The sequence below is a fragment of the Notolabrus celidotus genome, unplaced genomic scaffold, assembly GCF_009762535.1.
Source record: "Notolabrus celidotus isolate fNotCel1 unplaced genomic scaffold, fNotCel1.pri scaffold_389_arrow_ctg1, whole genome shotgun sequence".
NCBI lineage: Eukaryota > Metazoa > Chordata > Actinopteri > Labriformes > Labridae > Notolabrus > Notolabrus celidotus.
This window is the reverse complement of record NW_023260208.1, coordinates 8,183-31,039: the sequence shown is the minus strand read 5'-3', so window position 1 is coordinate 31,039 and position 22,857 is coordinate 8,183. Positions and strand designations below refer to the sequence as shown.

Genomic DNA, 22,857 nt, shown 5'->3' with positions numbered 1-22,857 from the left:
GGTTTGAAGATGTCATTGTCTGGATGGCAGCATATGTTGCTCCTAAACCTGTATCTATAGTTCAGCATTAATGGAGCCTTCACAGATGTGGAAGCTACCCATGCCCTGGACTCTTATGATCCCCATACCATCAGGGACGCTGGCTCTGAACTGTGAGCTGATAACAAGCCGGACGTGGTCCCTCTCCTCATTAGAGCGGAGGACACAGCGTCCATGATTTTGATTCATCAGACCACAGGACAGTTTTCCACTTCCCCTCAGTCCATCTTAAGCGGGCTCTGGTCCAGAGAAGACTCTGTGGTTCTGGATCAGGTTTATATATGGTTTCCTCTTTGCACGGTTCAGATTTAACCCCAGCAACAAACTGTGCTTTTTTAAGTGATTTTGAGCCCATGCAGTGACTTCCACTGCAGAGTCATGTCTGTGTTTAATGCAGTGACTTCCACTGCAGAGTCATGTCTGTTTTTAATGCAGTGACTTCCACTACAGAGTCATGTCTGTTTTTAATGCAGTGACTTCCACTGCAGAGTCATGACTGTTTTTAATGCAGTGACTTCCACTACAGAGTCATGTCTGTGTTTAATGCAGTGACTTCCACTACAGAGTCATGTCTGTTTTTAATGCAGTGACTTCCACTACAGAGTCATGTCTGTGTTTAATGCAGTGACTTCCACTACAGAGTCATGTCTGTTTTTAATGCAGTGACTTCCACTACAGAGTCATGTCTGTTTTTAATGCAGTGACTTCCACTACAGAGTCATGTCTGTGTTTAATGCAGTGACTTCCACTACAGAGTCATGTCTGTGTTTAATGCAGTGACTTCCACTACAGAGTCGTGTCTGTTATTAATGCAGTGACTTCCACTACAGAGTCATGTCTGTTTTTATGCAGTGACTTCCACTACAGAGTCATGTCTGTGTTTAATGCAGTGACTTCCACTACAGAGTCATGTCTGTTTTTAATGCAGTGACTTCCACTACAGAGTCATGTCTGTGTTTAATGCAGTGACTTCCACTACAGAGTCATGTCTGTTTTTAATGCAGTGACTTCCACTACAGAGTCATGTCTGTTTTTAATGCAGTGACTTCCACTACAGAGTCATGTCTGTGTTTAATGCAGTGACTTCCACTACAGAGTCATGTCTGTTTTTAATGCAGTGACTTCCACTACAGAGTCGTGTCTGTTATTAATGCAGTGACTTCCACTACAGAGTCATGTCTGTTTTTTATGCAGTGACTTCCACTACAGAGTCGTGTCTGTTATTAATGCAGTGACTTCCACTACAGAGTCATGTCTGTTTTTTATGCAGTGACTTCCACTACAGAGTCATGTCTTTATTATTTGGCATGAAACAGCATGTTTCAGTTTCAGGGAGCCGTTGGCCTAGCGGTCTAAGGGCCTGATCTACTAAAGGTGCATTTGGACCAAGAGTTCTGGGGTCTTTTAGCCCCCAGAACTATTTTCCCCTGAACTAAAAGGTTCCTGGTCCCCCATTGTTGTCTGTGTTTCAACCGCGGGCTGAAGTCCTGGTTAGATTGTGTAAATCAGGCCAGTGACGTATGGAGGGAAAAAAGTAAATGCAGTACACCACCAGACCAGTAGAGGGCAGTAACACAAAGAGGAATGCCATTCATCACAGATGACACCATAGAAGCAGACGGACAGGCAGGTATCATTATGAGCAACACAACAGTTAGCCTGTTAGCATGAAGAGACTCAGCTGGTCTGTTTTAGATGGTGCTATATTTCATCACAGATGGATTCACTGAATCAACACGTGAGAGGAGATAAGCGCGAGTAGCAAAGACGTTTCAACACGGCTTTAAAATCCTTTTGGACTCAAAAAGCCGTGATCGCAGAGATCGGCCGGTGTTTTGTTTTAAACGGCGACCCTGTTAACTGGAGACTCTCAGCCGGATGCATCCCTCATAAACGTCTTTAGACCATCATTAAATATCTGATGAGGATATTTTGAAATCTTAATAAAAACTAAACTAGTTTGCATTCCCAGGAACTCCCTCTGTGTTTGAGTTTACACAGCTCAAGTGAATCACAGATGAAAAAAACAATGAATTTGAATAGTTTTTGGAAAAAAATGAAAAAAAAAAAAATGAAAAAAAAAAATGAAAAAAAAAAATGAAAAAAAAATTTGAACAAAAAATTTTTGAAAAAAAGATTTTGACAAAAAATTTGAACAAAAAATTTTGAAAAACATATTTAAAAAAAATTTTGAAAAAAAAAGTTGAAAAAAAAAATTTTTTTGGGACAAATTTTTTTTTGGAAAAAAATAAAATTGGCAAAAAAGTTGACCCTGTCGGAAAAAATAAAATTTCCTCAAACTTGAAATTGTGCTCCAAAAGCAGAAAAACATGAAAAAAAGTGATAAACACAAACACTGACACTTTCAGCTGAAGGTCTCCAGTTTACAGGGTCACTTTTAAAACCGGAACACCGGGAGGAGAGACGCATTCACGGTGGGCTGAGAGAAGACTACTGTTACAAGCTGCTAAATCAAGAGAATCACAGCTTCTTCTTTTGAAAAGTACACACACATACAAAAAAGATAGAACAAATAAAAACTAATGTAAGAAAGAGAAATCAAGAGAATCACAGATGTGTGTGATGTTATTGTGGACGGCGGGAGGAATAAAAACACTGCAGGTTAATCTACCAGTGTCCCAAATCTGATATACTTCATCCATTAAAGACTCAGAGGAGATGTTTCTCTGAGTCTGATTTCTTTGCTTTGTGTTATTTTTACAAAGCACTTCATGTTGGCGGTGCAAACAGCTGCAAAAGCTGCTCTGAATGTCAGAGAGATTCTTCAAACCCATCCGATGACACTGGACTGTGTTTGCAAAGTAAGAAGAAGAACAAAGTTTCAGGTTGGATTTAGGTCGCTTCATTTGTTGGCCTGATTTGTAAAACGTGTGAGTTTCTGCACTCAAAGAAAGATTCAGAGTGAACTCGTCCAAGTTTTCATCTTTGAATATCCGAGGAGTTCTGGAGGTTAAAGAAAAGAAAGTCACGCCGGCTTATTTTAAAACAGGTCAGCCAACTTTTAATCTGCAGCACAGAAGTCTGCTTCTCCTCTCTGACCCGCGTTAGCTCTGCAGATCTGTAACCTAAATCCTGTAGAGTGTGAGGTCTGACGCTGACACCGACGCCGTCTTATCACTCTATAAAAGGAGCTTCGTCACTCTTGTCATATTTCCTCCATGTCAGCTTTTCAGGATTTAAGAGAAACATTCAGGGTTTATCTAAGCTGCAGGAAACTCAACTTCTGCGACCCAAAGGGGGGAAGCGCAGAGTCTTTAAAAGTGAAGACGGGGGACAAAGGGAGACGTCTCTGCAGAGATAAGTTTCAAAATCAGCGCGTCCTCTGATCCATAATCACATCCGCTCACGAGAGAGTCCCTGCTCAGAGCAGGGAGCTGCAGGTACGACTCCGGCCCCTCCAGGATTAGAACATCGCTCTGTATGCGGGCGACGCTCGCACACATCTGCAGCGAGCGGAACAAAAGGTGGAGAGGTAAGCGGGGTAAGCTGTGCTGACAGCGAGCAGACAGAAGTGAGTGCAGATCAGTCAGTGAGTCCCTGAGCGCTCGCACACTGACACTAACACAACACGACCCAGAGCCTGGTTCAGGTTCAGGATCAGGGCACGACACAGTCAGCCTGTCAGGACTCAGACGACTGAGTCGGAGGGGAGAGGAGAGAGGAAGAGGAGGAAGAGGAGAGAGGAGAGAGGAGAGAGGAGAGAGGAGAGAGGAGAGAGGAGAGAGAAGAGAGGAGAGAGGAAGAGGAGGAAGGAGGGAGTTCCTCACCTTGTGGAAGTTTCCATAGAACAGTTTCTTGATCTCCGGTCCTTCGAATGTGACGGTCTGGAACTCTCCTTTGTAGTCGTTGTTGAAGAACGTCAGCGTCTTTCCTCCGTCTGTGAGAGAGAGACACAAAATCACCTCAACAGGAAGTCTATGACATGTGTGAAAGTCCTCCATCTATTGTTACAGATGGAGGCAGTCTGAGCCCTCCAGCGAGCCCATCATTGAGAGCACCTGCCCTCAGTGCACCCAGCTTGAGCTCATCAGCCTGGCTGCTCAATAAAGGGAGCTCCTTTCCCTCAGTACGGTGTGTGCAACAGACAAGACAACACCTTCAGTTGAGCCTCTAGGTTTGGTTTGAAGAGTGTGTTGAGAGAGTGTGTGTGTTTGTGGATGTGTTGTGGAGGGAAGGAGGGATTAGATTACAGTTGGTTTAGGCCTGTTCCTTAGTTTGTCTACTCTTTGTAGTAGAGTTTGTGTGTGGCTGTGGAGCTTCACACCTCCACTCCACCTTTTAGACCCCAAAGGCCTTACATTTGTTTGTATTTGAGGTTTTTAAGTTTCTTTTTGTTAGTGTCCCTGTCCATGACCTCTGACCTTCATGTCAGGCAGCTTGCAGACACGTAACACTATCCAGTTCATGATCTAAATAACTTAAGCGAGTATGTGTACGTGTCCATAATCCTGTGTTTCTCTGTGATGAGGTCCTGATACAGGTGCTGGTTCTGATTGGCTTATTTAAAAACTGGAGTGAACTAAAGATGCCTGGTTTTTACTTCTGCCTTTAAATGTTCCTCATGTGTCCCTCACAAGGTCCGGACAGAGAGCCTTCTGTTTTTCTATGTCTGCTTTCAAAAGTAAACTAAAGACTTGACTTTTTAATTGGCTTTTAACTTTGGGTCATTTATTTTTAGCTCTGGACTGCGATATTAAGCTTATTACCATTATTTAGCATCTTTTTTTGTTTGTATATTCTATCCTATTTTGTTATTTCATTTTTATTTTATTTCTTCTGGTATTTATCTGATTTTACTTTATTTTATTTTATTGTTTTTATTTTATTTTCTGATCTTTTTCTGATATTTAGTTTTATTTTATTGATTTTATTGTATAGATTTCATTTTTATCTTTTAATATTTATCTGATTTATTGTATTTTATTGTATTGTAATGATTTTATTGCATTTTCTGATATTTATCTGATTTCTTTTATTGATTTTATCAGAATTATTTGATTTTATTTTTTGCAAATTTCATATTTTTTGCCTCTACCTAATTTTGTGATATTTATCTGATTTGATTTTATTGTTTTTATTATTATTTTCTGCTACTTTTAAGTCTTATTTTATTGATTTCATTTTATGTATTTATCTCATTCTATTGAAATGATTTTATTCAATTTTCAGGTATTTATCTGATTTCTTTTTTTTATTTTATCAGAATTATTTTATTTTATTTTTTACGTATTTCATATTTTTTGCCTCTATCTTATTTTTTTATATTTATCTGATTTGATTTTATTGTTTTTATTTTATTTTCTGATATTTTTCTAGTCTTATTTTATTGATTTCTTTCTTATTTTTGATATTCATCTTATTTTATTGTAATGATTTTATTCAATTTTCTGGTATTTATCTGATTTCTTTAATTGATTTCATCCTACCTAATATATTTTATTTTTAATTATTTCACATTTCTTCCTGTCTCCTCTGCACCAGAAGACGTAAGAGACCTCAGACTCACTGTCCACGATGACTCCCACCAGCGGCTCGTTGTTCTGGTTGAGGATCTCCCAGAGGGCGAAGGGCTCCTCTGGAGTATCGGGCAGCAGCCTGAACAGCAGGGTGATGGTGTAGTCGGACGGCAGACCTTCAGGGTGGAGGAACCTGTGAGGCAGGAACGAGACGTCATGCATGAGACATTCATCAAACACAAGGTTCTGTTTCATGAGAGAGAGAGGATCTACGGCTGTTACTTGGTCGGCTGTGCCAGGAACGCGTCGCTGTGCAGGTGGAAAGAGGGGAAGGTGTTGAAGGTGCCGGGGACCATGGAGACTCCAGAGAGGCTGTTGTACCGGTTCTCCACCAGGCCGAACAGCTCCATCATACGGAAACCTGAGGACAGGCGGGTACAAGGTTTAGAACATAAACAACACACTGATCAGAGTGGAGACGGATTGATGATTCAAGATGCTGATTGGCTGTAAAGAATCAGGTGTGACGTCATACCTGGTGTCGTGCTGCCGCTCATCGGTACGGACGGACACGCTGGAGAAGAAAGAAGAGGTGTGGAGTTAATCACTGCATCATGACTCTGTAGTGGAAGTCACTGCATTAAAAACAGACATGACTGTAGTGGAAGTCACTGCATTAAAAACAGACATGGCTCTGTAGTGGAAGTCACTGCATTAGATACAGACATGACTCTGTAGTGGAAGTCACTGCATTAAAAACAGACATGACTATTTAGTGGAAGTCACTGCATTAAAAACAGACATGACTCTGTAGTGGAAGTCACTGCATTAAACACAGACATGACTCTGTAGTGGAAGTCACTGCATTAAAAACAGACATGACTCTGTAGTGGAAGTCACTGCATTAAAAACAGACATGACTGTGTAGTGGAAGTCACTGCATTAAAAACAGACATGACTATTTAGTGGAAGTCACTGCATTATAAACAGACATGACTCTGTAGTGGAAGTCACTGCATTAAACACAGACATGACTCTGTAGTGGAAGTCACTGCATTAAAAACAGACATGACTCTGTAGTGGAAGTCACTGCATTAAAAACAGACATGACTGTGTAGTGGAAGTCACTGCATTAAAAACAGACATGACTATTTAGTGGAAGTCACTGCATTAAAGACAGACATGACTCTGTAGTGGAAGTCACTGCATTAAAGACAGACATGACTCTGTAGTTGAAGTCACTGCATTAAAAACAGACATGACTCTGTAGTGGAAGTCACTGCATTAGATACAGACATGACTCTGTAATGGAAGTCACTGCATTATAAACAGACATGACTCTGTAGTGGAAGTCACTGCATTAAACACAGACATGACTCTGTAGTGGAAGTCACTGCATTAAACACAGACATGACTCTGTAGTGGAAGTCACTGCATTAAAAACAGACATGACTCTGTAGTGGAAGTCACTGCATTAAAAACAGACATGACTCTGTAGTGGAAGTCACTGCATTATAAACAGACATGACTCTGTAGTGGAAGTCACTGCATTAAATACAGACATGACTCTGTAGTGGAAGTCACTGCATTATAAACAGACATGACTCTGTAGTGGAAGTCACTGCATTATAAACAGACATGACTCTGTAGTGGAAGTCACTGCATTAAAAAAAGACATGACTCTGTAGTGGAAGTCACTGCATTAAACACAGACATGACTCTGTAGTGGAAGTCACTGCATTAAACACAGACATGACTCTGTAGTGGAAGTCACTGCATTAAACACAGACCTGACTCTGTAGTGGAAGTCACTGCATTAAATACAGACATGACTCTGTAGTGGAAGTCACTGCATTAAGAACAGACATGACTCTGTAGTGGAAGTCACTGCATTAAAAACAGACTTGACTCTGTAGTGGAAGTCACTGCATTATAAACAGACATGACTCTGCAGTGGAAGTCACTGCATTTAAAACAGACATGACTCTGTAGTGGAAGTCACTGCATTAAGAACAGACATGACTCTGTAGTGGAAGTCACTGCATTAAAAACAGACTTGACTCTGTAGTGGAAGTCACTGCATTATAAACAGACATGACTCTGCAGTGGAAGTCACTGCATTAAAACAGACATGACTCTGTAGTGGAAGTCACTGCATTAAATACAGACATGACTCTGTAGTGGAAGTCACTGCATTAAAAACAGACATGACTCTGTAGTGGAAGTCACTGCATTAAGAACAGACATGACTCTGTTGTGGAAGTCACTGCATTAAACACAGACATGACTCTGTAGTGGAAGTCACTGCATTAAACACAGACATGACTCTGTAGTGGAAGTCACTGCATTAAACACAGACATGACTCTGTAGTGGAAGTCACTGCATTAAATACAGACATGACTCTGTAGTGGAAGTCACTGCATTAAAAACAGACATGACTCTGTAGTGGAAGTCACTGCATTAAGAACAGACATGACTCTGTAGTGGAAGTCACTGCATTAAACACAGACATGACTCTGTAGTGGAAGTCACTGCATTAAAAACAGCCGTGTGAACTCACTGGCGGTGGCGGCCTCGCACACGAAGGTCACCAGCTTCTCTTCGATCTTCTTGAAGGCGTCCAGGTCGTCCACGAAGAACACGTGTCTGTCGCTGGGCTTGCTGGCGATGCTCACCAGCTCGCCGTAGTCGGCGTCGGCGAACCCGATGGCGAACACGATGTAACCTTCACAGGAGGACAGACAGGAACATGATCAGTCAAACGTTCTTACAGCTTTAACTTCATTTAAAAACCTTCAACCAATCACAGCTCTCACCTTCCATCTGCATCTCCTTGGACACCTTGTTGACGTCATCCTGAGACCGTCCGTCAGTGAGGACCACGAGGACGTTGGGGATCCCTCTCCTGACTCCGCCCTCTGTGGTGAAGATGTTCTCCTTCACGTGCTGGATGGCTCGACCTGATTGGACAGACAGACTCATCAGTTTAACCACAGCATGCAAGACAGTAATGCCTGAAGATGAATCCTTCTCCTCGTGCTCATGCTGCTCTGACACTGAGGGATCATAACTTGGTGAAACTCCCTGAATCGTGCTTTCTTGAGAGGGATTGTAGAAACAAAACAGCTCTGCCACATAAACCAAATATTTAACTCACATTGCCAAACGTTTCTCTTCCACTTCTGAAGCCTGAAGGTGCAGGAATGTGTGTGCAAATAGTTGACCAACTTTAATAAAACAATAAAAGCAGGAGAGACAGAAAACTGCTCCTCCTGAACTCTTCATCTTCTTTCAAACACCGGCCTTCAAGGTGAGTTCATCCACAATCCAAGACATCATGTCCAACTTAAAGTCAAGCTTTATACACACATTTGCTGCGAGGAGGACAGCTGGAGTCATGTGACCGAGGTTTTCCCCGCTGTAATCCCTGAATCAAGGATCCTCCTCCTCCTCCTCTCCTCATCCATGTTGTCTTCCTGGTCCTCTGAAAACCTCTGACCTGTTGACTCCAGGCCTGGCTCTGCTCATCATGACTTTGGTTTGTTGTTGTAGTTAAGTGAAATACGATCTGGTGATAACACAGAGTCTTTTATTCTGAAAATTAACCGGATGTTTTCATTTTGTTTTGGTGAAACCTGACTTCCTGTCCCGCTCCATCTGCTCTGTTGAGATTGATGCGTCGTGCTCCGGCATCCGGCAACAATAGAAGTCTTGTGTATCTGATCCGGAGGACTCCGACCTGCCGGATCAGAGACGCAGCCGGAACGCAACGGAGTGGATCCAGTGGAAGTTAACACATTGACTAGAATAGAAACCTATCAGATCTGGTGCTGTGACGGATCGGAGACGGTCAGGCTCCAACCTGCCAGATCAGAGACTCACAACCAAATTCCACCAGATCCGTGTCCGGTCCGTCTCAGCACCAGATCTGATAGGTTTCTATTCTAGTCAATGTGTTAACTTCCACTGGATCCACTCCGTTGCATCCTGGCTGCGTCTCTGATCTGATGAGCGGAGCCAGGCCTGGAGTCAACAGGTCAGAGGTTTTCAGAGGACCAGAAAGACAGCATGGATGAGGAGAGGAGGAGGAGAATCCTTGATTCAGTGATTACTAAGGGGAAAACCTCGGTCACATGACTCCAGCTGTCCGGAGGTCCTGATCCATGCTGCGTTCTGAAAACGCAACCGGACGAGAGAGCACGGAGACGGACTGGAAACGGATCTGGGAGAGGTCTGAGCCTCAAGGAGAAAGTGTGTTCTTGTCTTTGTTTACATCCATTTTATGTCTTTCTTTTTGAGGTTAAACATCCTCGGTGTGATCTTGGATGTCTCTTACTACTGGCAGACTTGTTCATTTAGCGATAACTAATGTGAAAAAACAATTATAAAACAAAAACCTCAAAATGGAATAAGCAGCAGAGCTTTGACTCAAATGTTGAAGCGACAGCCTGGACATGTGGGGTGTTACAAACACACTCGTAGCCACCTCTATGCCTCTAACTAGTTTGTTGACTAAGGTGTTGAAAGTTTGGGATTTTTAGTCGCAGTTTTTGGACCAAGAAGTGGCAAAAGGTGGACGAAATGAAGCACAACTGGTGGGTGTTGACGGACGAGAGAGCAGGGAGACGGACCGGACATGGATCTGGTGGAAGGCCAATGTCAGCCGGAACGAGACAGAGCGGATCCAGTGGAAGTTAACACATTGACTAGAATGGAAACCTTTCAGATCCAGTGCTGTGATGGATCGGAGACAGACCGGACACAGATCTGGTGGAATTCAGCTGTTACTCGCCCAAAAAAAAACCGAGATGACACATCTCAAGGGGTTTGTCCCAATAAATACATTTCGTTATTAATCCGGCAAAAATAGAAGTCTTGCATATCTGATCCGGAGGGCTCAGATATGTGCCAGATCAGAGTCTCACAACCAAATTCCACCAGATCCGTGTCCGGCCTGTCACAGCACCAGATCTGAGAGGTTTCTATTCTAGTCAATGTGTTAACTTCCGCTGGATCCACTCCGTTGCATCCTGGCTGCGTCTCTGATCCGATGAGCGGAGCCAGGCCTGCAGTCAACAGGTCAGAGGTTTTCAGAGGACCAGAAAGACAACATGGATGAGGAGAGGAGGAGGAGGAGAATCCTTGATTCAGTGATTACAGCGGGGAAAAACCTCGGTCACATGACTCCAGCTGTCCTGCGGTTGTTGGGTTTTGGCGGACGAGAGATCAGGGAGACGGACCGGACAGGGATCTGGTGGAAGGCTGATGTCAGCCGGAACGAGACAGAGTGGATCCAGTGGAAGTTAACACATTGACTAGAATAGAAACCTATCAGATCCGGTGCTGTGACGGATCAGAGATCTGGTGGATCTGGTGGAATTTGGCTGTTACTCTCCGCCTTGGTCTGTCACGGCACCAGATCTGACTGGTTTCTATTCTAGTCAATGTGTTAACTTCCTCTGGATCCACTCCATTGCGTTCCCGCTGATCCTGATACTCTTAAAGCTGGCACACATTACAGGATTCTTCAAACCTTCACACATTTAGAGACCACACACTTGATGACAACAAAAGACAAGATCTCTCTCTTCTGATCTTCTAGTAACACTAACCCATTCTTCAGCAGAGTATCAGGTTCTTCACGCTCAATATTCTAAAATCTCACGTAGTAAAACGTGACTTTGGTGTAAACAAACATGGCGGACCAACAGGAAGAGGCAATGATGATTGTTTTCAGCCTCTTACTTTCTGAAAAAACACACTAAAGAGAAAAACGATGATGGAAAACGTCATGGAGACGGCGGGAATGTGGGCTGTATTCATTACAGGGCGAGTTTTCACCGGCGCCATGTTTTTGTTTGTCTTCACTTCCTCCTCCGTCAATCAGCTGAGTCAGCTCGCGTCATGATTGGCTCTTGCTCCGGTACACGTGACATCACACACTGTGCGTGCTCGGCTTCTCTTGGAGCATCCCACACACTACAGGATTTCTAGTCTCAAATATTAAATGGATTTCCCCCAATGGGGGACCAACAAAGTATATCTTATCTTATTTACGATCTCTCCTTCTGAGGCCTTCTGAGCGGCTCCAACCGGACAGAATCACTCTGAAAGTTATATTTTTGGCCTTTTTGCGTTTATTTTACAGGACAGCTGAAGAGAGACAGCAGCTCGAGTATTGACTAAAACTAGGAAGAGGGAGCACATTTCTCCAGTGTTAGCTTCTCTACACTGACTCCCAATAAAATGTAGAATAGCATTTAAAATCCTTCTTTTAACCTACAAAGCCCTTAAAAATCAGACACCCTCATATCTTAAAGACCTCATAGTGCCCTATTACCCCTCTAGAACTCTACGCTCCCAACATGCAGGCTTGCTAGTTGTACCTAAAATCTCTAAAAGTAGTGTGGGAGGTAGAACCTTCAGTTATCAGGCCCCTCTCCTTTGGAATCATCTACCAGTCAGGGTCCGGGAGGCAGACACCCTCTCTACTTTTAAGAGTAGGCTTCAAACTTTCCTTTTTGATAAAGCTTATAGTTAGAGCTGGATCAGGCTTGGACCAGCTTTTGTCATGCTGCTATAGGCCTAGACTGCCGGGGGAACTGGCACACTGACACACTGGGATCCTAGCTCACCTTCTTCCCCCCCAACCCCCTCATCACTTACTTTAACTCTGCCTGTCCCATTAAAGTTACTAACCATAGACCTTTCTGGAGTCCCTGAGCTCCCTTGTCTCGTAGATTCCTCTGAGCTGCCGTAGACGTCCTCCTGCTGTGGACGATCTGGACTCCAGCTGATACGGACGTGCTGGACTCCAGCGGCAACAGCTTCTACGACTCGTCTCATCACTATCACCTCTCTCTCTTACTCCCCTCTATCTGTCTTTCCAGACCCAACTCAGTCGAGGCATGATGGCTGTCTAACATGAGTCTGGTCCTGCTGGAGGTTTCTGCCTGTTAAAAGGAAGTTTGTCCTCTCCACTGTAACTAGCTAAATACTGCGATGTGCAATGCTCATGATGGATTAAGGTGGGGTCAGACTGAGTCTTACCCTGTCTTGGTGTTGGGTCTCTGTTCATAATTTGACATAGTGTGGTCTAGACCTCCTATGTTTGTAAAAGCGTCTTGAGATAACGTTTGTTGTGATTTGGCGCTATACAAATAAAGATTGATTGATTGATTGATTGATTGAGACAGGAAATGTGGGGAGTAGAGAGCGGGGGAGGACATGCAGGAAATGGTTGACCGGCCGGGAATCAAACCGGCGACCCCTGCAACGAGGACTGTAGCCTCTGTACGTGGGGCGCTTGGACTGCTAGGCCACCATCGCCCCACGTACAGAATCACTCTGAACACACCCCACACCACAGGAACATCAGACACCATGTTGTTTGCAAACATCAGACAATCAGACCTTTGCTGGCTTTGATTGTAAGTGGGACATCGGGACCAAAATGAGCCTGATTATCCTGTAGTGTGTACACGCCTTAAGGTGTTGAAAGTTTGGGATTTCAGACGCAGTATTTGGACCCAGAGGTGGCAAAATGTGGACGAAATCGACGCCTATCAGATCTGGTGCTGTGATGGATCAGAGACAGACGGGACACGGATCTTATCTGGTGGTCTTAAAACTTGCTGCACGACTCCCTGATATGAAAAAGGGATGTTAGAAACAAAAATGATCTCTCGTTCTCTGAGACAGAGCAAAGAGCGCCGTGCTCTCTCTCTTTAATGATCCCATCTCATTAAAACCGGCGCGCAAGAGTCGATGTGTCCTCCTAACGAGCAGAAGCAAACTCGTCTCTATGTTGGGATCTTCCATCCTCTAACTCAGATCCAGAAATCAACATCAGTATCTCCTGTTTTGATATTTGGACACAGAGCCGTTACACTTCACCCCGGGCTCCCAGCAGCAGCAGGTATTTCAATAGATCCAGTAATCAAACACTCCTGGGGCCCGTGGGGACGCCGGGAAACAGATTTTAATTGCAGTGAGCCGAGCGATGAGATTGAGTGCTCCTCCGCTCTCTGCTCCCTCTGATAGAAACAGAGGATTAGTGTTTTACAGAGTGACATTAACAGTGGGACGCTCTCTCTCTCCCCGGCGGTGACGCTGTTACACATCTATCCTCCGCAGCCTCGGCCCTGCAGGAGGAACGAGCGCGGCGGCGGCGGCAGCGGCTGCTTTGTAAACTCTGATTAATGACTACACACCTCCTCTTGTTTCCCCACAGACGTCTCCTCATTACACACACACACACACACTCAGAAACATATGCTTCTGTGCACTTATACACGTACAGGGTGGAGGTATTAATGCCAAACATGCACAAGGTCTTATTTCACATGATTAGCATGGACGTATGTGTGAACCGTGACATGACAAGAGCATCAAAGTGCTTCACCCTGCAGGTTTAATCATCTGTGTGTGGCTGCCTGCTGCTGAATGAGGATTGATCATGTTGGGGAATTGTGTGTGTGTGTGTGTGTGTGAACGTTAGATTTGTCTCACACTGATGTCTTTTTTTACACTTTTTCCTCCTGAGAAAAAACAGAACTTAATCTCACTTTAAGTCCAGAGAGCAGGTCTACATGAGGACAGATTGGACGCTTTGAATCCTCTACCTGTCTTTGTGTTTCCTCCCTTGTAGGCGATCTTGTTGATGGCCTCCAGCAGCTGCTCTTTGTCGTTGTGAGAGTTCAGTTTGAACTCTGTGCGGGCGTCGTCGCTGAACTGGGCGATGGCCACCTGTCGGACAACAACAGAACATAAGATATGAATAAATAATGCTGTTGGAGGTCTTTTTTTTGATAACCATCCACTGAGAAACCATATAGTTTCAGAGTTATACAGAAAGTGAAATAATAAGGAGGACAGCTGAGTGGAGGCTTAAGGCCCGCCTCTATGGAACGCCGTTCCTTGATGTCAGTTTCCTTCACTAGTTCAGTCTTTGACAGAACTAGTTAACCAGTTTAATGCTGAAACACTACCTAGTTAACTAAGAGAGAGCAAAAGCTGTGACATGTTGACGAGTCTAAAATCTTTACTAGTGATACAAGAGAGAGATAACTAGATTACTAGTGAGCCTTAAAATGTTTTCTAGCTTACAAATAACCACCATAATGGGGCGTTGGTGGCCCAGAGGTCTAAGCGCTTGCAGAGGTCGACTCCTGGCTGTGACCATCAATCTCTATTCCCCTCTACTACATTTCCTGTCTCTCTTCAGCTGTACTATCAATAAAAAAAGGCAAAAAAAAAGCGCCCCAAAATATATTTAAATAAATAAATAACCACCAAAATGTCAAATTGTAACACTTGAAAGACCTCACTACTTTACTCGCTAATTAGCTTACTAGTTAATTAATTTGCTAGTTAGTAGCGGTTAGCCTAAAAATGTTAATAAGTGTATTATTAACCACCAAAATGCTAAATAATAATACAAGTTTAGGATTTTGGGAACTTACTTGTTTGCAAGTAAAATAGTGAGCAGGAAATTCCAGGATATTTCAAGGACATTTTTTAGTGATGATCAAGCTGGTATGACAGTCTAAATTTAGTTCTTAATTTAGTTCCTAAATAGTCTAATATGTTCCTTTCAGTGGAAGTCTACATTGAAAGACATGCAGTCTATGGCTATCCATGAAGTCATCTCTTACATGCTTAAAAGTGATGGCAAATTGATTATAGAATTAAAGCCGCAAGCGGCGATGAACGGTCCCTCGCACACCCGCAGCCGCCGCCTACGCGAGCCGCCGCCACATGTAAACCGCCACCACATGATGTCAAATCAAGATCTGACAGTATATACCACCTGTGCCCCTTAGGTGGTGCAAATGTTCCAAGTTTTTGGCAGATTGCCAAGAAAACCTCCAAACTTGACAGTCTGCCACGCCCACAATTTTAGTCTGAACAAAATGCCTCTAATGGTTTTACAATCGTCAATATGTCGGCTATAGAATGTGCCTTGTTTGAAGTGAATTGGAGAAAAACTCTAGGAGGAGCTCTCAAAAGTATGCACCCTTATTTGGGCGTCATTCTTCACATTCAAAGCTGTATGTGCGTTTGATGCCCCGCCTAAACGCCTGCCACGCCCACATTTCTTGTCTGATCAAAATTTGTTCTGATAATTTTTTCTCGTCAAGGTGTCTACTATAGGTTGCCCTTGATTTGGACTGAATCGGAGAAAAGCTCTCGAAGTTAATAGCGTTAGTATGCACCCTTATTTGGACGCCATTTTTCATGTTCAAAGCTAGGTGGCGCTCTTCCTGTTGAGTTTTGAATATGGGTGCCACTGACTTTTTTGTGCGTCCTGATGCCATGAATATGTGTAAGTTTTTTCATTTTTTTTGGGACCTTATTAGTTTACTAGTAAGTCTTAAAAGGTTGACTAGCTTACTAGCAACCACCTAGATACCTGCTAATAGAAATGATTAAAGGTGACATATCACGCTTTTTTCATCAACATATATTGGTCTAAGAGGTCCCCAAAACATGTCTTTAAAGTTTATGCTCAAAAAAACACTTTGAAATCAGATTCTGGTCTGCCTGAAAAACCCTCTTCTTCAGTCCTCCTCAGAACACTCTGTTTTCTCTCTGACCACGCCCCCTCAGGAAGTGGGTGTGGCCTCGGCTCTCCAGCACGTTGATCTAATGTTTACATGTTGGCTGAATATACACGGCTGCTCAGAGATCACGTTACTTCAACCCTCTGAATCTGATCCAGAATCTGATCCTGACGGAGAGGCGCCTGCAGCAGGACCTTTCTGAACCATTGGTCACAGATTTAGTGTTTCTTGTTGTTTTATTTGTCAGCATGTCTACGTGTGTCTTGGTACACAGCTACAGCTATGAACATGTAGCTATGTGGCTATGCTAACTAGCGCTAGCACTTTTCCATGATAAATAAAAGTCATCCACTAGATCTTCAAATCTGCAGACGTGGGGAGTCAAACCGACCTTTGTGTTTATTAAGACAGCCTACAACTAGCATGCCTCCCTCCTAAGCTCCTTGTTAGCACACATGTGTGCAGGTAATGAAAAACGGAGGAGGGGTTGAGTTGTATTTTATACAGTCTATGGGCTGAACAAGCTCTGAGCTCTGACTTCCTGTTACAGACCGGATGGCGTTGTGACGTATGAAAAACACTGAAAACTGAAACGGCTGGTTTCAGCACACATTTACAGAAAGGTGGAGAAATCAGAACAGGGGCAGAATGGATTCTTTGACTTTTCAGGGGGTTTGTAGACAGGGACACAGATTTCAGGTAGAGAACCATTAAAAAGAACATTTTGCATGATATGTCACCTTTAATGGTTTCTTAGACTTGAATTAGTTTACTAGTAAATCTAAGCCACGTTTATACTGTCTATGTGCTGCAGAACTAACTTATTTGTACATATAGTATATCCTGTGTTCTGTCTGTGGTACCTGTGTGCCATCCGGGCCGATCCGGTCCAGAGCTCCTGTGGTGCTGTACAGGAAGCGGATGATCTTCAGGAAGTTGTCGTCACCGATACTCCAGGAACCGTCGACCAGGAAGACCAGGTCTGCTTTGGCTGCCTTACAGACTGGACCAAGAGAAGATAGCTGAAACTTTAAATATCACTTTTATTTCCTTTCCTTCTTTCTTTGTCCGCTTCCAAACATTGATTGAATTTCAGTTTTACTTCAGTGTTCAACTAAACAAACTGGAACTTGATTTTAATGGATGACGAGTCAGCGATAAAAGAAAATCAGCTTTTGATTGAAGTGAACTTTAGATTGATTCGATCTGAAGAAGTCTCAGATAATAAATGATTAAACAAATGGAAAAAATAATTGAATGTGAAACACAAAGTAGCCTCACTCAATCCAATCACTTCCTTTCTCCTCTAATAAAATCAAATTTAAGGTCCAGCCGGAGCCGGATTGATCTGCAGGCAGATTTAATTCTGCTCTTTGTTTACTGCGAACACTCTCTCAAACCACATCAGACCAAACTGAGCTTATTGCTCAGTATAAGCTCTCCGTGCAGCCGGCATTAATCAAGCTTTCTGCAGGGGAAAGTGCTGATGCAGAATATTTGAAGCCAGTTAATTTCAGCTGTTGTCGGTTTGCAGTCATAAGTCTTCACGTTAATAAGAAACAGAGACGTTGAGACGGCAAGTTATGATGAATATGTGGATGAGGAAGAAGAGGAGGAGAGAGAAAACAGCTGAGAGGTTATGGATGATAATTAAAACTATTCCCTGAATATTTACATCCCTTAAATCAACAGAATCAACTTCACAGATCTTAATGTGTCTAAAAGATGTTCTTGTGATGTTCTTGTGATGTTCTTGTAATGAACGGGTCTTCAGTTTGCTGAAATAACAACATCATGATGCAGATTAGTCAAAAGTCCACAGTCAAGCTTTGTCAGGTCTGTCCTCAAGAGGAGAAGAAAACTACGTCTACAATGTTTGTTTGTTGAATGGAGGTGGGATCCATCGTTTCTGATGCTGCGTTCAGGGAAGTCAGGAAATCTAAACGCTGATTGTCTTTAGTGACTCAGCATCAAGCAGATTAGTATCTCAGTGTAAACGTTTGATCTAGAACAGACTGTTGTGTTCCTGAGGACATTAATAATGTTTGCTGGAGTTTGGTTCTGGTTCTGTTTGCTTGAGTTTGGTTCTGGTTCTGTTTGCTTGAGTTCGGTTCTAGTTCGGTTCTGGCCCGGTTCTGGCTCAGTTCTGGTTCTATTTTCTTGGGTTCGGTTCTGGTTCGGTTTGCTTGGGTTCGGTTCTGGTTCGGTTCTGGTTCGGTTCTGGTTCGGTTCTGGTTCGGTTCTGGTTGCTTGGGTTTGGTTCTGGTTCGGTTCTGGTTCGGTTCTGGTTCAGTTCTGGCTCGGTTCTGGTTCGGTTCTGGTTGCTTGGGTTTGGTTCTGGTTCGGTTCTGGTTCGGTTTGGTTCTGGTTCGGTTCTGGCTCGGTTCAGGTGCTGTTTGCTTGGGTTCGGATCTGGTTCGGTTCTGGTTCTGTTCAGGTTCGGTTCTGGTTCGGTTCTGGTTCGGTTCTGGTTCAGTTGGTTCTGGTTCGGTTCTGATTCGGCTCTAGTTCGGTTCTGTCTCGGTTCTGTCTCGGTTCTGGTTCGGTTCTGGTTCGGTTCTGTTTAGATTCTGGTTCGGTTCTGGCTCGGTTCTGGTTCTGTTTGCTTGAGTTTGGTTCTGGTTCGGTTCTGGTACAGTTTGCTTGAGTTTGGTTCTGGTTCTGTTTACTTAAATTGAGTTCTATTTCTAACCCTAATCCGAACCCTAACCCTAACCCTAACCCTAACCCTAACCCTAACCCTAATCCTAACCCTAACCCTAACCCTAATCCTAATCCTAACCCTAACCCTAACGCTAGTCCTAACCCTAACCCTAACCCTAACCCTAATCCTAACCCTAACCCTAACCCTAACCCTAACCCTAATCCTAACCCTAACCCTAATCCTAACCCTAACCCTAACCCTAACCCTAACCCTAACCCTAATCCTAACCCTAACCCTAATCCTAATCCTAACCCTAACCCTAACCCTAAACCTAATCCTAACCCTAATCCTAACCCTAACCCTAACCCTAACCCTAACCCCTAACCCCTAACCCTAACCCTAACCCTAACCCTAACCCTAATCCTAACCCTAACCCTAACCCTAACCCTAACCCTAATCCTAACCCTAACCCTAATCCTAATCCTAACCCTAACCCTAACCCTAAACCTAATCCTAACCCTAATCCTAACCCTAACCCTAACCCTAACCCTAATCCTAACCCTAATCCTAATCCTAACCCTAACCCTAACCCTAATCACAACCCTAACCCTAACCCTAACCCTAACCCTAACCCTGACCCTAATCACAACCCTAACCCTAACCCTAATCCTAACCCTAATCCTAACCCTAACCCCAATCCTAACCCTAACCCTAACCCTAACCCTAACCCTAACCCTAACCCTACTCCTCAACCTAACCCTAACCCTAACCCTAACCCTAATCCTAACCCTAATCCTAATCCTAACCCCCTAACCCTAAACCTAACCCTAACCCTAACCCTAACCCTACAGCAGGGGACAGGAAAAACCTATACAGATTCTCTGCAGGGAGTCCTACCAACATTATACTATCATACTCTGAATCTACACATGCTCCACTCTCTGTCAGAGCTTTACAACATGAGCAGCAGGAGTAAACAGGTGATAACCCTGGCTCTCCTCTTTGATCAGGACAGTGAAAGAGAGGAGGGTGGGTCTGAAGATGAAGACCATCTTGTGGTCAATTCTGAGTCTGATGATTCTGATTATGAACCAATCATATCTTGAAGTAGAGACATGTTCTATGTTCTGTGTTTTTTTTAAATCTCCTCACAGTTCTGACAGTCGGGCTGTGGTTTCTATAAGAAACACTGACTGAGTGTTGACAGATGTGTGCAGAATGTGAATTACATGTTTGAGGAGATAAAAACTGCAGTAAGATATCCAACTTTTACCACCTTTACATTTAAGATACTTAAGACAACACAAAATGATGCGTCTGCTGACGACTCCTCGCCGTGATTATACGTTCTCCATGCATGTGTGAGAAATGTGGGACAGAAAATCACCCCTCTTTTCTTTACCCCCCCCCCATAAATAAGTGTGTCTGTGTGCGTTTAAACACACATCCCAGCGTGGGAGGAGAACAGTTAAAGCTGATTTACTGAGCATCACTCATGCAGACACATCAAACTCTTCACCTCAACAACCAACATGTCACTGTTTGATTCATAACGCTGAAGAAGGGGGCGGACAGAGAGCTAAACTTAGCCGCTGTGCTGGGGAGAAATAAAATCACTACAGTTAGAGCGGGAGGAGTAAATCCTACAGAGAGTAAAGGCATCATCTCTTTCTAACCCCATGATATCTTATTTATTTCTAAGGACACTGAAGATAAGTTAAGGCTGATCCTTCTGAAGCCATGATGAAAATAACCACTCTCAGAGGAGACTGCAGGGATGTGTTTGTTTGAAGGTGGAGCCATGCCCTGACTATGTTGGTGAAGTAAAGGGCCACTTTATTATCATTCATTTTTTAAATTTAAATTAAATTAAATTAAATTATAGAAATGTTTTTATTTTTGTCCTTCTTGTATTATTATTCTTATCATTATTTTTATTATTATTTAAATTAAATTAAATTAAATTAAAGTTATCTATTTATTTATTTCATCTTTTATTATTATCATTATAATAATATTTTTCTTATTATTTTTTTTTTTATTATTTTCTTCTTCTTCTTTTTTTAAATTACATTAAATTTAATTCAATTAAATTGAAGTTATCTATTTATTTTTAATTGTTTATTATTTTATTATTATCATTGTAACAATATTTTTCTTATTATTATATTCATTACATTAAATTACATTTATGTTTTTATTTTCTTCTTATTATTTTTTTAAATTACAATAAATTGAATTCAATTTAATTTAAGTTATCTATTTATGTTTTTATTTATTTATTCTTTTATTATTCTCATAATAATAATATTTTTCTTATTTTTCTTATTTTCATTACATTTAATTAAATTTATATATATATTTTTTAATTTTCTTCTTATTATCATTATTATTTTTTTTATATAATTATCATTATTTCTAGTTTTTTTTTAAATTTGTTAATATGGATGTAAATACTGTTTAAAATGCAGATTATTTTTATTATATATATGTTTATAATAAAAAAAATTATGTATGTTTAATGTTTATTTAATATTTCTTTATTTTATATTTTTCTTTATTTTTCTTTCATTACATTGTTGTAAGTAATGTAGAAATTGTGTGTTGAGCTGTGAAAAATCAAAATAAACAGTTAAAAAAAATTAATTAATCAATGATAATATTATTATTTGTATTATATATTTTCTTAAATATATTTTAATCTATATATATATTTATGTTTATTTCATTTTTCTTTATATTATATATATTTTATTTTTCTTTCTTCCTTACATAGTTGGTAAGTTATGAACACATTGTGTGTCAAGCTGTGAAAAATCAAAATAAACAGTAAAAAAAAAAAAAAAAGGAGCAAAATAATTGAATTTTAAAAATGCGATTTAAAATGTGTTTAAAAAAAAATCATATATCTGCTCTTACCTTCCTTGGCAGGAGGGATTGTGGGTAGCGGCGTTGTGGTGGGGGGCTTGGTCGGCGCCGGAGTTGGGACGGGTACTGCAGAGATAAAATAAACATGACACACACACACACACACACACACACACACACACACACACACACACACACACACACACACACACACACACACACACACACACACACACATAAAGATATGAGAACCTGTAATCAAAACAACGTTCATCATAAAACCATCACCACACCAGAATTTCCCCTCAAAAAAAAAAAACAAGAGAAGAAGAAGCGCTCCTCAGACGGCCGCAGAGAGACGTATATAACACACGGAGCGTGTGAAATAACCACATCCACTCTGTGATTCCAGCTACCGTGTAATTTTCTGGATTGATCACAGCGTCTGCAGCAGACTAAATCAAACTCCCACTGTCTCCACTTTCAACTGCACACCTTTATTCGGCGTGGGGGGGCGGAGAACACAGATAAACCAGCTGCCCCCTCCAAACGCACGCCGCTCAGACGCCCGCGGTTCGTTCACTCGGAGCTGTTTAGGCAGTAAATCAGATACCTGAGGCGGGAATTACTGCTGATGGTAGGTAGGGAGGGCTCGGCGGAGGCTGCCTGCAGCGACGGGGATAGTCATTTGGAGAAAAAGGCTGTGGCGTTCATTTGCATCAAAACAAAGTAATAAATCAGTGTGGAGGGTTTCTGCAGAGCGGCTGCGGCGCACAGGGGGGAGCCGCTCTGAGCAAACAAATACCTGATCTGGGAGGGGAAACCGTTCTATATTCAGCTCTTATCACTCTCACTGTGTCTTTGTTTCATTTCTTCAGCCTCTCCTGTTTTTGTTTCATCTCCTGTCTGTCGCTTTCTTTACCTTCTCCTCCCTCTCTCGGGTCTTATCTCATTACTTTCAGTGAGCGGTATTCACACAGGACTCCAAAAGACTTCAAGTTTGTTTCTGGAGTGCAAACCGAAGAACGATATATCTGCTTTATATTAAAGCACCAAATCCCAACATCAAGACCGGATCAGATCCAGTCCCCTCTTCCAGACAGGACTCAGTCTGATCTCATCTTAATCCACCATGAGCAGAGCACTTTGCAGCATTTAGCAAGTTACAGTGGCAAGGACAAACTTCCTTTAACAGGCAGAAACCTCCAGCAGGACCAGACTCATGTTAGACACACATCTGCTGAGACCGTGTTGGAGAGAGGG

The 22,857-nt window shown here is 42.3% G+C and overlaps 1 protein-coding gene across 1 annotated transcript; it reads right to left on the bottom strand.

The window, feature by feature from the left end:
* Nucleotides 1-3,407: 3,407 nt before the first annotated feature.
* Nucleotides 3,408-22,464, bottom strand: LOC117809735 (collagen alpha-1(XIV) chain-like; the record flags this gene model as incomplete). The annotated part of the gene is made up of 11 exons (XM_034679204.1): nt 22,449-22,464; nt 21,646-21,720; nt 16,946-17,085; nt 14,142-14,265; nt 8,334-8,477; nt 8,078-8,242; nt 6,052-6,090; nt 5,799-5,937; nt 5,567-5,709; nt 3,828-3,937; nt 3,408-3,503 (listed from the first exon to the last, which is right to left on the bottom strand). Coding segments are annotated over exons 1-11 (1,191 nt in total), but the record flags the coding sequence as incomplete, so codon positions are not given.
* Nucleotides 22,465-22,857: the final 393 nt, after the last annotated feature.